The sequence below is a fragment of the Protomyctophum parallelum genome, assembly GCF_964188405.1.
Source record: "Protomyctophum parallelum genome assembly, chromosome: 3".
NCBI classification, from domain to species: Eukaryota; Metazoa; Chordata; class Actinopteri; order Myctophiformes; family Myctophidae; genus Protomyctophum; species Protomyctophum parallelum.
This window is the reverse complement of record NC_139698.1, coordinates 43,617,392-43,633,951: the sequence shown is the minus strand read 5'-3', so window position 1 is coordinate 43,633,951 and position 16,560 is coordinate 43,617,392. Positions and strand designations below refer to the sequence as shown.

At 41.2% G+C, this 16,560-nt stretch overlaps 1 protein-coding gene across 2 annotated transcripts in view; it reads left to right on the top strand.

The window, feature by feature from the left end:
* The first annotated feature begins 253 nt into the window (after positions 1-253).
* The window catches only part of lmna (lamin A), a 37,825-nt gene continuing 21,518 nt past the window's right edge, over positions 254-16,560 (top strand). Inside the window, exons 1-2 of one of the 2 annotated variants that reach the window (XM_083761805.1) lie at positions 254-381; positions 2,824-3,230. In XM_083761805.1, the coding sequence (XP_083617931.1) occupies positions 2,881-3,230 (350 nt within the window). In that variant the 5' untranslated portion in view covers positions 254-381; positions 2,824-2,880. Of the gene's footprint in view, positions 382-520; positions 544-2,823; positions 3,231-16,560 lie in introns of those variants that run through there. The other variant, XM_083761806.1, reaches the window with a different exon arrangement.

Below are 16,560 nucleotides of genomic sequence, written 5' to 3'. Positions count from 1 at the left end.
ACAGACTACATGTAAAAACTCATAATATAAGCCTGTCCCTGACACCACTGATTTGAAAGAGGAAAATAAAGAGGCAAAAGAGAGGGGCAGGAGGTAGAGAAAGATAGAGGCACAGACTCGTTCTCTGCCTCTGTATGCGTCTGTCTTGTCTTGTGTGCAATGACTGTCTAGCTCTAGCCTGACTCCTCCCCGATGCCTCCCCCTCCTCTCCCTTCTCTTTCCACTGTCCACACCCCCTTTCTCTCCCGCTTCAGTGCTAGGTACATGTGCAGTGTGAAACTGCAAGGCAGCCAGTTCAGGGCACGAGCCAAAGACACATACACACCCACGGACAGCAAGGCTGCATTTTTTAACGGATCCCTTTCCCAACACTTCTGAAGGGTATGATGCATACACACGCAACACACACTCGCACATACAGTGCGCAACAGACACTAAAATACACACTAAAAACAACAGCTGGTAAACTTCTAAAAAGGGTACACTGACTTAGTCTTTACTGAAGACTGCAGTTGAGAATGAAGCTCACACACCCAAGATAAGGTTTGAAATGATTGGTTGGAATGATCTTTCTCTGTTTCTATGGAGGAGTCATGAATGGAGGTGTAGAGATAAACACAGGTTGGATCTTGTAGCTTATAAATGGCAGTTATACTGTAGTTTTCACTTTCTAGTTTACTGGTAGTGCTGTAGAACTAGAGTTTAAACTTGGTCAGTTAACTCAAGCAGACTTGAGCAAACTATTAGCAGTTCATATTATTATCTTTTCATATCCTATGTTTTGTAAAATGGTGAATGTAAACTTGTTTTGTGTAGTTAGCGGCAAAGTATTGTCTGTAGTGTATGTACATGTTTTCCATGTTTGGACATGCGTTTCTTGCAGTGGGTTGAGAGGGATGGAGTCAAATAATTCATTTATTAACCCATCACCTTAGTGAAATACTCCATCCGCTGATGGATATCTTATCGGGAGTGGAACAGCAACTTGATATAACCATATATAGTCTTTAACAGTACTGTTGGAATGATACTAGGTTTTGATTATAGTGTGACAAATACCTAAATGTAGTTTAGCACCCTCTGTTGACTCATTGTAGCCTTACTGTTGATGTTTTGAAATTGCAGACATTTTGCAGTCTCTGACAGCTACTGCTTTAAGGTTTTCATACAAGTTAAACATATGTTTTACATAGATTTGTCTTAAGTCAGGAAGATCTATTGACATTTGTAACATAACTGTAGACTTGCATCTACAAGTAAAAGTCTTGAGATCATTAGATCAAATAACATGTTCATATTATAAATGCATCTATTATGAATGCATTACTATAGCCTCCAATTTCACTAGCTTTTTACAGCTTCCCATCTCAACGAGATTTGAATTTATGCCCTTATCAGGGTATTCTGCCATATTAGTTTATGTAATGAGTCAACACTGGAATCAAGAATCAGGCAGGATTCTGAGAAAGTGGATGTGGGTGGAGACCATAGACTGTAAAAAAATATGGACAAAGCGTTCTCCGGGTCTGATATGGACGTAAAATGAAGCCTGTCAGTCCTTGAATTGTAAATCGCCATCTTTCTAGATCTGTTTAGGCCCAGCTGAGCCATTGGCTGGCCCAGACAACGAGGCGGGACTTTATTTTGACTCGAGTGGGGTTTTTTGAGCCCAATGACAGTGCCACAACAGGCCATTATATGAATTTTCAGGAAATCCCGATTTCCTTAGTGGCTTCACAAAATATCTGTCTGACTGCCCCCCTGGTGGAGACACATCAATTACAGTTAATGACTGGTGGACTGATAGCGGTCTGTTAGTTGCGCTTTGTTGAAAGCTGATGAAAGAGGGAAATATTGTTTGGATGTTCTTGTTGATCCTGGGATGGGACGGTATGTTTTTAGAGGCATTGTAATTGCTTCCTGTGTGTGTGTGTGTGTGTGTGTGTGTGTGTGTGTGTGTGTGTGTGTGTGTGTGTGTGTGTGTGTGTGTGTGTGTGTGTGTGTGTGTGTGTGTGTGTGTGTGTGTGTGTGTGTGTGTGTGTGTGTGTGTGTGTGTGTGTGTGTGTGTTCTGTGAAGTTACGCATGTCTGTGAGAAATGTGCATCATATTGACCTGAGCGAGTGTGAATGGGTTTAACCACTCCAGCAGCAACATGATGCTTGAGGCACAGTTTACTCTCTAACCTGTTCATCTGAATCAGAGAGGTCACTAGGGACACTAATGCCTGTATTTTGTGTGTATTAAGTACCAGGTCTTATTCCCTAACTTGAGTAAACTAAAGACCTGGAGGCGTGATCAATGCTCTTTGGCCACTAAGAATAGCCAAATGGCATTGATCACGCCTCCAGGTCAAGTTAGGGAATAAGACCTGGTACTTAAGACAAAATACAGCCCTAAGAGTTGAACAAAAGCAAGAAATTGTAAATTCTCCAATTAGCAATAAAGGACAGTCATAGAGTGTGAGAGAAAAAAAAGAAGTAACAAAACATTATATGCCTGGTCTGTACACGAGTTCTCTCTATTGATATTCAACCATGCACTATACAAATATGGCATTGGAGATGGTAATTAAATCATTCATTCATTCAGAATGACTCACTATGGAAAGAATAGCCCACAGTAGAGTCAACTATCATGCATAACTGTAAACAGAGCCAGTACTGGGCCTGCCCAGGCAGGGATCAAGTTCAAGGCCAGATCCTGTCTTCAAAGCAAACTGCATCGATGTATGAATCACCCCATGATTTGAATTGATGCGTGTGTTGGGAAGGCTTCATACATAGGCTTCCATCTAACCCTTCCTCTCCCTTCCCTCTCCGCAGCCAGTGACTCACTTCCTTTCCCGCACCTCTCCCCGAACCACCTCTGATATTGTTACCATGGAAACCCCCAGCCACAAGCGCACTAGCCGCGATGCCACGGTCAGCAGCCCACTCTCCCCAACCCGCATCACCCGGCTCCAGGAGAAGGAGGACCTGTGTAACCTGAACGATCGGCTGGCCATCTACATCGACAAGGTTCGCTCGCTGGAGATAGAGAATGCCGGCCTGCGGCTGCGCATCACGGAGTCTGACACAGAGGTCAGCCGCGAGGTAACGGGCATGAAGGCAGCTTACGAGACGGAGCTGGCTGATGCCCGCAAAACACTGGACCAAGTAGCTAAGGAACGTGCACGCCTGCAGCTGGAGTTGGGCAAGATCAGGGAGGAGTACATGGAGCTCAAAACCAGGTAGGAGCAGCATGCGGTGCTATGAATGGGGGTGGAGACTGTTGTACTGTAGTGAGCCACAAAGTGTGATTTTTGAGCGGTGCCTAACCACTCCATTACGCAGCTATGGGTGTATATATATATATATGTATGTATGTATGTATTTGGTTAAAATGGGTAGGGTTTAAAAAAAGGCAAGAGTTTGCTCTGGTGCACTGGCCTAAAAGTGGGTCCTTAAAAACTGCTAAAACTTCTGAAATGTATGTAGGTATGTATGTGTGTATGTATTTTAAAAGGGGAGGCTTTTTTGTAAAAATCCCTGCCCGCAATACCTTCATATATTTAAAATTAGTCCAAAATAGGGTTACCAGTGAAGGGCAAACTGCCTATTCACTGGGGACTATGCAAGGCAGAGGCGACGAGGCGTCCACCCCCCTGAGTCCAAGTTTAAGCTAGACCATAGCATACCTAAACCATACTATGTATGTATGTATGTATTTGGTTAGAATGGGTAGGGTTTAATGTATGTATGTATGTATGTATGTATGTATGTATGTATGTATGTATGCATGTCTGTCTCTGTCTGAGCACGGACAGCTGCAATACCTCACTTGTTGAGTAGCCACACACACACACACACACACACGCACACGCACACGCACACGCACACGCACACACACACACACACACAGGCTGAGCTTTCCTGCCTGTGCATCCTAGGCATTCCCTTTCATTTTTTACAGTTACAGCTTGAAAGATTACTGTAAATTTAAACAATGGAAATTTCGCATTTATCACACTATACCCTAAGCATGCTTAATGTACGAAAACAGATTTATGGACCCAAGATGTGAAGCATTGATTGATTGATTGAAATATGTATTAACAGTTTGCAGAATTACAGTACATTTCAAGCACAAACTCAATACAAAGACTGTTAACTGTGAGTGGACGACCCAATTAAGCATTACACTTGTTTACAACAGGGTCCACATTGTTCAATTCATCAAAACATTTAGAGACATACAAATAGACACTTCTATGTAGCTAAAGAACAGAACAGGAATTCATCATATAGGAAGGAAAAAGGGAAAAGATACATATACAGTGAGGGGAAATGGGGGGGGGGGGGGGGGCATCAAAGACAACTCATTAATTTGATGACAGATCTTATAGTATCATTATGTCTCCACACTTGTTGAGGCAAATCATCCAGTGCAGGTTTGTCACTCTGAATGCAATGTTTCATCTTATTATAAAGCATTTAAACATTGACTGGCAAGAGCAGTATAGTGTAGCAACAATTGCAACAGCAGAACAGAGGTGGTGTAACACTCCCACTCTCCACCTAGAATGCATACCTAGCCATTATTCTATGCATACCTAGCCATTATTCTGACACTCAAGCAAAGCAGGCTCAGGAATTCCCCTGAAGGAGGTGTGTAGTTTGACATACCTTGCTTTAGTAGAGCACAGCCCTCCTCCTAGTGTTTAAAGGTGTGGAAAGTAGTAACAAGTTATAGTACAACTTTAAGCCCCTGGGTGCTTTGGGGGTGACTCACATGCTAGTAAGGACTCCACCTTTAACAAACAGTCTGTACTCTTCAGTTAAGGCCAAATTAGATTTTTAACTCGAGGGTCTACTAGGGTCCACTATGGTTCCAAGCAGACAGAACACTCCATGCATGATGAAGGAATCTTGCTCAGACTTGGAATTGGTACATTCTCTTACTGGCTTAAGTCATTTTAAAGCACACAAAAGTTGTTCATCCATCAATTAATTAATTAATTAATTCATTCATTCATTCAAATAATTAAATTGCCTTTAATTGGACACACACACACACACACACACACACACACACACACACACCTATCACCAAAGGAACATTTGGAACTCTGGCTTAAAATTACATTTGAGCTTAAATAAACTAGTGGTAGACTCAGACTGGCCTGGGCAGCATTCCTTTTCGGGTTTATGATCCAGTCGGAAGTGGATGATATCGTTACGTCATGTTGTAGTCATTGTTTGTAGTCATCAGGCCGGAACCCTCAATCTGGAACTTCCTTTCCCTAAAACCGATTTTTCCCAATAAAAGCCGCAGGCTACGAGAGAATGAGCCACGCATGGCAATTTAGTAACACAGACCAGGCTTTCCTCTAGCGTATATATCTATTCTACGTCCGAGCATAGACATGGTAACGCTCCGCCTGCCTCTGATTGGCCTACCGACACTGCCAGCATTACCAGACTTTCCTCCGAGGTGGATATAGCTATATGCTGGATAGTCTGCCGCGAGGTTACTCAGAGGTGGGAAATAATTTATAAATAAATAATATACGATATAATACAAGAGAATGACAGCTTTGCATGCGTGACAGTAACTTTTATGTTTTGTAGAAGAGGCAAACTAATATATTGTTTATGCCGTTTATGTGTACAGTGTAAACTTGAAACCCTAACCTTTTCCCTTGAGCTTTATCTTTTTTAGTATTATAGTATTAGTTTACTCTAATTAGAATAATACACGATAATCAATACTGACACTTTAATTTAGAACACACCCAAATCAAATCATTCAATCAAAGCAAACGGCATAAACGATATTAGTTTGCCTCTTCTACAAAAATACAAGTTCTGTCGCGATGCCAAGCTGTCATTCTCTATTTCCCACCACGGTGTAACCGTCTCGAAGGACAGGCGGGAAGTGTCGGTAGGCCAATCAGAGGCAGACGGGGCGTTACCATGTCTATGCTCGAACGTAGAATAGATGTACTGAAGTGAGGTTAGTGGTAGACTATTGCTGGCTTTAGAGGGAAATCGTGAAAGGCATTCTCCATTCCTAGCAGGCCTCAGCGTGCGGTGACTCTCCTGGAATGTCTCCTGGATGTTGCAAAGTATACCTCAGGTTACAGTGAGTCTGAGAAAATGGTGATGGATTGTGTCCAACCTCGCTGTATCATGCTCTATTATATTGCACTCACCTATGTGAAAATGAATCTGGCTGAAAGGTCAAGTCAATTAACATTCTTGCTTTTTATACGTGAGATTTGAATGCCTTGGCCTATTATTTCGGCATGGTTCTGTCCTTATGGAGTGAAAGAATAGGCAGCATGTTGAGAGAACTTGTCTCTTGGCAAATGTTTTCAATTAAAACCTGTTCACAATGCCAAGTTAATTTCAACACACTAGATTTTCAGTACCCAACCAACAAAGCCTGCTCACAGAGAGCACATTGGAGGACTATGTTCTTGCATTGTTATTGGGTTTTCACTAAACTGAGGGAGCTGCTGAACGTGAGCTATGCAACGTTCAATGAATATTGCTGTAGGTAAGGGTGTGAACAGTCTGGTAAGATGATTCTTTGTTTGCAGTTGCGTGTTTGGGCGTTGACCGATGATTACAGAATCAGCAGTGTCTGTGTGTTCCATACTGAGAGTGTGTTGAGTGATGGCAGTCATAGTCGGGATTATGGTTAGTTAATTAAAGCTGATGTTGATTTTGGCGTGGAAAAAGCAAACCTATGCGTGTGACTGAGCAGTAACTGTTGCTAGAAGAGTGTTGTTAGATTCCTCCACCTCCTAAAAAACCTCCCCCATCTCATTGTGTTGTTTTATCATTCCCAAGCTACAGCACTAGAAATACTGTACGTCAAAGCTCAATGAGTCTCATCGTTTCCTGAGGGAAGCAGATCTTTTTACGCACGTGCTGTCCAAAGGCATCACTCAATCCAGTGTGGGCCGCCTCTGTCTGCAGCCAGCGAGCATGTTTGGTCAGTGTTTAGTTGCCATGGTGCTCACTCGGGGGAGTCTTGGCATGGGCGTGTGACAGGGTGGTGACTCAAGTTTCTTTTTGTTTTTTCACAGCCCTGCAGGACAGGAATGAGTTGGCTTTCTGGAGCCTATACAAGAAGTCAAGCACTAGAGATCTAGAATAGGGGGTTCTCTGTCATTTGTTATTAATACATGCTCCAGGGCTATTCTGATCTGCCTGAGGTGTGCATGCAGAGCATTACATTACTAGAACTTCAGATATGTCGTATGATTTATATTTTGCACAGTGCCTTTGATTATCCCTCCCAAGTTTGAAAAAAAAAGGAAATGGACAGCAACAGGTGGTTGTCAATAATCGAGTCTGTTGACTAAGCACACCTGTTCAGCCCCTATTTGTCAGTTTGTATGCATTACCATTGGAACATATGCTGTCCCTTCCCTGAGGCAAGACTCCAAGCTCTGGACCTGGAATGCTAACCTGTCCTCTGAAAACACTGTAGAAAAACAAAATACTTGAAATGCTTGAAACAGGTGTTAAGTTTTTATAACTACTTGAAGTGTTATTGGGATGTTAACTTAAACCATGGGCAGTAGGGCTAGAGAAAATAAGTTTATGAAGAAGGTACAGTAGGAACAGAAAAAGGTAGTGACTGTGTTGTAGCAGGAGCCACAGGACTTTGGCCTCGTGTTCATAGATTTGTCAAGGCCTTGTTTAGTCATTTAGCTTCCAGTACTGAATATAGGCGCCTCTCTGTTGTCTCGTGCCTAGCCTAGCCTCCAGCTGTGTTCATGAAACCTGATACTTTGTAGTAAGGACCTGCTTCTGGTTGTCACTGGCAGGACATAGACAATTTTGGAAAAATGTTCACTTGGAGTGTACAGGGTTTGATGAGGTCAGATCAACATATGGAATGTCAGAACAGGTCAGCTCAGGTCAGCTCCATATATATGGAGATCTAAGGGTGGTAGCGGGGACATTCTCTCGAGTGTACAGGGTTTGATGAGGGCCCAGGTAGGACCGGGCCTTAATTCTCGGGCCTGTTGAGAACTCTAGTTTTCGCCGGCTGCCGGGCACGGCTGCATTAATAACTTTTGGGCAGGCCCATCTAGAGTTTTCAATTTGAATGGACAGGTATAAGTCAAAAGGGAGTCATCGAAGAGGAATGATGGATGGGGAAGGATCAACATATGGAATGTCATGTTCTGAAATATATCCATATATGGAGATCTAAGGGTTTGAGGTCAGTTATATGGGTTTAACTGCGACAGCAGGTAGCATTTACTATGACATCAGGGTCTCCACATCTCCATCCCTGATGATGTCACATGGTGCCTGACACACTAACTGACGGGAAATTCTCGATTCCATAGTTTCCATAGTTACCTTCGGTCGCAATTACTATACATATTGGTTAATGTTTTATTCATTAAAATAAGATTTGGATTAAAGCTTTAATTCATCTTCAAGTCGCTTCTTTATTCAATAGTCGTATACGATCAAAGTCTCCGCCCTTAGTAGAAAAAGTACTGAACTTAAGTCTCAAAAATTAAACCACCAATTTCCTTTTCTGGATTTCTCAATCTAATGTGACTGCATGAAAGCAGAGATTTAACAAAGCTTGCCACACCCTTTGGCACAGAGTAGATTTGGCTTAGGGTGGGGCAACAGGTAACCAAACAGTTAGACAATGGGTGTGAATTTGAGCAAACATTGTTTGGACAGTGTTTCACTGTTTCATAAATGGATCAAAATGTGCACAGTATAGACACTACTTGGTGCACCTTGTTCTTATGCAACAAAGGCCTACTGTACTGTACATTGCAGCTTGCTATTGGTATAAAAAAAATACACATTTTGTACATTAAGTTACTGGTGTTACATGGTTATTTTTTTTATTGTACCTGTAAAAATATCACATTAGAGGCATTTCAATATGGATTAGATTTTCAGAACATAAAGGCTACTGTATGAAGCCATGTGGCTGATTTACAGTATACTGTATGTGGACCCAAAGTGATGTGGATGCCCTCATAAATCCTGTTCATGGCTACTGGTGAACACAATGGGAAGAACGCTATCATATAGCACAAATCTCATTTCCTTGAATTAGAATGATAGCGTTTGCCATTTCCTTATGTAGCAGGTGTGCTGCTTGGCGTGACCATAACCAAAATCTCCTTGCAATTAACTACCAAAATCAAAACAGATTATATATTCTGACCATTTCCTATTTTCCTATACCCTCAAATGCTATTTGTGGATCTTAAGTCAGTGTCTTGATTTCGAAGTACAGAAGTGTATTGGAGTTTGGCAAAGTCATATTATTAACTTACTACAAGAGTACATATTCACAGTCACACAGGGCAGAAGGACATCAGGTCCTCACATTATATAATACAAGACACAGTAGGCTGTAGGCAAGGTTGAAGAGGGCTATGTCACAAGAAGTAAAGCAGAGCTGGATATTATATGGTACAGACAGTGAAATGAGACTAGATAACATTTGAGATTGTAATATGGTACAAATGTTTAGGTCAATAATATTGTGATATTTGATTTAGTCCATATTGCCCAGCCCTAAGATAAAGTTGGTTATTATTAGCCACAAGTACTTGAAATAACCAGAATTACTATGAGTAAACTTCTACTTTTAGCCTGGGGCATTTCCCCCTGTTCCCAAGGTAACGCAACAAACATCCAAACCATTGTCAGATTCTGTGTAAGAGGACAGACCGTTCAAGCGGCTGCACATTATTGTAATAAATGTTTCCCTTAAAAGTTCTCTACCTAAAATGGACAAAAGAATGCTTTCTTTTGGCCTCACTGATTAGTTGCTGTAAGCTCCACACTCAGTAGTGTCCAGGCCAGTAATAAATACAAATCATTTTATTCATTGTATGGAAAAGTTGATGGCATAACACACCAGTAATACACAACTTCATTATACAGATATTCATTGGTGGTGAAGTAATAACTTTAGTAGTAGGCTAAAGTTAGTTATTTCACCATCAGATTAAATGTTGCTAGTTTTGATTAATATTTCATGTCGGTGAATCATGCTACTGTATGTGAAATCAGTCACAACTCGCCTTTTACCTAAAATTCTCCAACATTGTGCAAAGTTAAGTAGCTGGTAATATGCTACCTGAAGACCATGTAGTCATTTAGATTTCACAACTACTGTGCTGTTTTCCCATGTGGTTTGATCATGTTATCTGTGCTCTCTGGCAGCCTCCAGGGCAAACCCGCTCTCTACTACTATGACCTCAGCATGTATTATATGACAGGAGACAAGATTCTCTCAAGTTGAGCAGTGCCAGGGCAGTAGTCTAGGTTCAAAGAAGCCTCCGTGAATTTGGATGCAACCCAAAACCGATGTCACTTTTCCTGATAGTGTCAGTCTGTCAGAGAATTGGCAGGAGCCTTTGGGATGTAGAGTGACATGCTATCAAGGATATAAAAATAGTTTAACTTTCGCTTATTATGGGAAATACACAACGAGAAAAAAATGTCATACTGCAATTTGAACATATTCCTTTATGTTCAGAATTTTTAATACTTGGTCTTGGTTACAACACACACACACACATTTTCGATTTCTTTATTTGAGTCCACATTTATAAAATACATCATCAAGGGCACAAATATTTTCAGTTGCTTCTGATATACTACGCACTCGAAACATCATGTGTCTCAGTGCTTGAGTCCAAACAAGCCCTAAATGTACAGAATATAGGCAACACATGAACTTATTCACAGCAAACATTGGTCACTTCAGTCTGTCATATTACCAACATCGAAAGTAAATCATGGGTACAAAAAGCACCTTCTCCTCCAAATAGACCGACTGCCTATAATGGAGGAGATTGAACAGTATGTTGCAAGCTGCTTTGCCTTACACTTGGACAACCCTATAATCCTTAAGCCTCTGACCACTAGCCTGTGGACATGGCCCAGGCTGCCAAATATAAAAACAATGAGTTGACACGTATAGCCCAGTTGTATAATGGCCTGTACAGGCTGTACTAATGGTTGATATTTTACTTGTTTAGTAAGGAAAGCTTCCTCTAAACTTGAATCAAAAGCACAGCCAACTTCCAATAGAAAAACCTCTCTGCTGTTCAATTACAGTATAATGACATCTGGTGTATTTGCAGTTATATTTGCAAACACGGTTGGCATTGAAACATTTCTGGTTTCACACAAGAACTTTTGTGAAACACAACGGAGGAATGAAACATAGGTGACACATCTTTGGCAATAATGTTCACAATTCTGTCATGCCTGGCTAAATACAGTCCTTTGTAAATATTACAGCCGTTTAATATATGAGACCTAGGGCTGGATTTTGAAGATGCGTTTTACAATGGGGTAATACATACAGTTTTATGAGCTGGGGGCGTGTTGTATGTCATATTGCAATTTTGGGCATGTTAAGAAGCGCTTTCGACACCCCGTGGATCGCGCAAAACGGCCTTGAATTAGTCATGGGTGTGTTTAAGGCGTGTTTGAGACGTACCCAATCAACATGTCCGTACTATTCTCTTTACCAGTCAGCTGATGTCACATACAGAATGCGCACTTTGGGGATCGTGGTATTACATTTCTTCAGGCTGGCACCATAGAAGACATGACATGACTTTGTCACATTTGGGTTAATTATTCCTATTGCACTGCATGCTGTCACCTTTATGCCTCAAAATAATTTGTTTCTATTGAAAAACACCAGTAAAATAACGTTTATTATATTTTATTTCATTGAAGTCATGATGAAGGAATGAGTTGAATGCTGCTGCTTAATGCTGTGCCTGTGGCCCCGATGGTATATGGTCTTTGCTCTTAGCATTTTATTGAAGAAGACTTAAATCGGGTGTGATACAGCATATGAAAGCAAACTTCCCACGGATTATGGAGATGTTTTTATTTATTTTTAAGGTTGAGAAATGAAAGAATTATGGCCGTTTCTAATCTCAACATTTTGCAAAAAAAAGACGCAAAGAGGCTGTTGCCATAAGTAAATAGGTCTATAAAAATAAGCGCATATAACAGGGGTCTGTAACCAATGAAGTGCCATGTTTTTATTTTCTAGATATTGAGTCTGCCATATCCAGATTAATTTTAATGACACCACATTAAAATAAAAAAACATATTTTGATTGTCCACAAATATAAAGTTATTCCTTCTTTTTAAATATGTTCTTGCACATTGTTATAATGATCATTATATATATCCCCCTGCAGTCAGAGTTCATAGTTTTAATGAATGAATGTGATGCATTGTGAGCTGGTATAGATCTGCTATTTTCAAAAGTAATCTTGGAAATTTTTTATTTAATTTTTGGATTAGCCTTAGTTGGGCAAATGCATTCATCTGGGGATCCTTGACATGGGAATGTGCTGTGTGAGGATCACTGGTTTAAACAACATTAGGAGAAAAGCCCAAATAACCACTTTAGAAACAAGAAAAGCAACCACAAATAGTACAACTACCAATATTTACAAGCAACTTTACAGAAAAAGAAGCCGCTTATAATAAACAGACATGGCAACACTCTAGCAGCCTCCCAGAGCCGCTCAAGTGTACAATCAAACAGTGCTTTTTGCGTTTATGAGGTGGTCAGACCCACGTCTAATCGTTATGCGCTGAGTGTTTTTAGGTCAAGGGGCTTAATAGCAAATTGCGCAAAGCGAAAATAATTAACATATGGACACTCCCACAATGCTAAAATATTCAGGAACGCCGTATGCCATATGTGTGTGCGTTCAACACGGGCCGATATGCCTTTCTTAATACGAATGTGCGCAGAGCAAGGGCAATTTATGTATTACCCCATTGTAAAACGCATCTTCAAAATCCAGCCCCTAGACTCTATGGTCTGATGCTGTCCATGGTGTAGACAATGAGGGTCATGATTATTGGGATACCAGATTGATAGATTCAGTTTGGTTGGCAGCACTTGGAGGCGTGCCTTTACTGTGAAAATGAGAATGTCCTCATCAATCGCTGCGTTTTTTAGAATTGAGTGGGACACGGAGTGATCAGCTGACTGGAGGCACGCAAGCTTCCCTTGCAGTTGTAGTCCTGTCCAGCGTCGTTTTCTATGCTGCTCTCTGAGCGCTAGAAATGGTAAATGGTAAATGGTGCATTTATATAGCGCCTTTATCCAAGGCGCTTTACATAGATTGTGCATTACATTCACCCATTCATACACCGATTGCGGCGGAAGCCATGCAAGGTACCAACCAGCACATCGGGAGCAATTTGGGGTTCAGTGTCTTGCCCAAGGACACTTCGACATGTAGACAGGAGGAGCCGGGATTCGAACCGCCGACCCATGGATCATTGGACGACCTGCTCTACCTCCTGAGCCACAGTCGCCCCAGACCCTGATGCGCACGCGCACCGTTGTTAGGGAGCGCGCTTGTTGTTCCGTCGTCGCGGCTTACTGTTGCGCGAGCGTTGATTGACAGGTCAGTGATTACAGATTCAGAGACGTGCACCGTCTCGTTGTCCGCTCCTTTCCACTCCAAAGAGACACAGTCCAGTCCAGTTACACAGATCGGTCAGATCAGGCCAGTCAGAGTTTACACCAAAACCAGTTGCGTTGGTATCCAATTTACCACTGGGCACACACACACACACACACACACACACAGTACAGTACCACTCAGTTCAGACGGGTCTGATTTTCATTGTGCAAGAGAACTTGCACCATGTGTACTATAACATGAATGCAGGCATTTCACTTATCTACAATTGCATATGGATTTGTTTTCTTTTTTTTTAACCTATTGGCATATTTGACAATGGTTTGCATTTGTGCAATCTTTTCTTGATTCTCTATGCAATGAGAGAGATCGGAATCACTGTTTCCAGTGTCTTACTTACGGAGCACAGAAGCAACCGATGGTTGTCAATATTTGTAATTATCATACCCAGGTACTGTACAGCTCTACTGTACAACTGTAAATACTGTACTAACCAAAGGTTACAAAACATTGCTTTATGGCTGGTTATGAAAATATAGCTCCAGGGTTTTGTTGTTGGTTAGACTGATGCGTATGTGCACTACTGTACATGGAATGCTAGCAAGTCACAGCAGTGTTAGAATTTATGGGCTTTCTTGTAAATTCCAATACCTCTTTGACCAAATGTTGGGAAGAAATGGTCCATAGGTGGCTCACTTTTATGCCTACTTGTTCCTTTACCTAGCACATATGTATGCTGAAATGGAAAATGCATATGTCAAGGTTCTAAATATCCTGGATAACTTATAGAGTGTTCATTGTTGGGTTGAATGCTGCCTGAATTATGAAAGATTTGGACTTCAACAGACCAGAACTTGGTACCAAATGGCGGTTTTTGCAAGGCTAGAGTGTGTGTGTGCGACAGCAGAGTTTATAATTCAGAGTTTCCATAGAAGGTTAGCGGGTTCTCTTTACGTGCCAAGCTGGATGAGTCACTTGCTCACTGATGGGGGAAATCAGTTTATAAGACGATGCTACTCTGGATTTACAGACGCATGCTAAAATAGACTTTATAAACAAATTCGCCTCTCGCTCTCTCCCTTAGTATAAATGTGGAGGAGTTTGCAATTGGGAAGCTGGTGAGGTGGGCGTAACCTTAAGTGTTCTCATCTGGTCACTTATGTAACTTCCATTTGATTTCCATAACCATGAGCGCTCATTTACTACCCAAAACATTTGAGATGAATAGCCTGCCGGGAACATCTCCATCTAATCCAAACAGGGCACACTGTGTATGGAAGCAGTTCAATAAATCGGAGACCTACCCAGATGTTTTGTGTTACCAATTGTTCCTATTTATTTGAGTTGGTGGAGTGAGTTTAGAAAAAAATATTTTCAAAGCAGTTATTCAGTGTCTTGTTGGAACTACTAGGAAAAAGATGTTGTTTAGCATGCATCTGTGTTTCTGTGCATTTCTATTTGGACAAAGCAGAAGAATGTGTGTTTCTTTCTCACAGTTTTACCCTAAGTTTTTGTTACTTGAGATGTCCCATTTTGTATAGTCCTACGCACGTGCCTATAATTATTCATCCTTGGATAAAATTGTTTCGAATATCAAAATACTTCTTACAGGTTTAGATGACTCCTGCCCTAGCCCACTGTATTTTCCACTAAGGACAATACAGAGTTTCACATACTGCAACTAGACAAAAGTCAAAAGTATGTGGTCAGTTTGATATATTTTCTGTCTGACAATTTGACATGACAATATGTGAAATCATTTGAAATGGTATTTGACGTAGGTTTGCGGCTGCCCAACTTGTTTTTCTTGTGTTACTTTCATAGCAACCAAACCAACCTCTGTGGTAACTGTATCACACATATGCCAGTCTTTCAAAGCTTTGCGTGAGAGCACAGTACACAGTACCATAGCCAAAGGCAAGACATAACCACAGCTTGGTGCTGCTTCAAGTTAACTTCTAATAAATTACTATTTATCAGTGGGCTCACATGCTAACCCAAACGTAGCCCATCTTCATAAACTCAGCATGGGGGTTGCCTGCCATGGGGTTTTGATTGCAAGTCAGTGCAGCTGGATGGAGCACTGTGCCGTAGGAAATGAGACTCACTGCTCCTATACCAGACCATGGTCTGCTGCATAATGAATGCATAATTACCTAATGAATGGTGCTGGAAATGTTCATTAAATGTAGATGGACATTTGTGCAAGCAACGGCATGTATTTTAAACATTTGTGCAAACAACTGTTTCCCAGCATTTAATAGTAAATGTTACATTTTAATCTAGCAATGACCACACACGCTACAATTTATACATTCATTTTAGTCATTTAACTTGAACGGACTTATCCAGAGAGAGGCTGGAGAAAGCGATTGATTGAAATATTTATTAACAGTTTGCAGAATTACAGTACATTTCAAGCACAAACTCAATACAAAGACTGTTAACTGTGAGTGGACCACCCAATTAAGCATTACACTTGTTTACAACAGGGTCCACTTTGTTCAATTCATCAAAACATTTAGAGACGTACAAATAGACACTTCTATATAGTTAAAGAACAGAACAGGACAGGAAGGGCGGTGGGGGGGGGGGGATTCAGATTTGACAGGGGCCAGTTTTGAATTGCAGCCGTCCGTAGGTGCCCTTTGAGAGCGGTTTTGAAGGAGTCAAGGGATTCACATGTCTTAATGACTGTTGGTAGGGCGTTCCACATTTTGGTGGCATAGGAGCGGAAATAATTTAGTCCCTTGTTTGTGCCGAATCTGGGTTGTACATGGTTTGTTTTATTTTATCACCGGAAAGATTGGCCTCCAGGATGGAACCTAGGTAGGTAATTTCATCTTTTACTCTAACCAAGAAGCCATCTGCCTTGTTGAGGTTACTATTTGATCCGAAGAGAATGTATTCAGTTTTTCCCAGGTGTAAGGATAGTTTGTTATCAGCGAGCCAGGTGCAGATTCTACCGAGTTCAGAACTGAGGGTCTTTTCTTTTTTTTTTTAAGATATTTTTTTTGCGGCTTACGCCTTTTATTGGTTTTTTAAGGGACAGACAGTAGGCTGACAGGAAACGGGAGAGAGATGGGG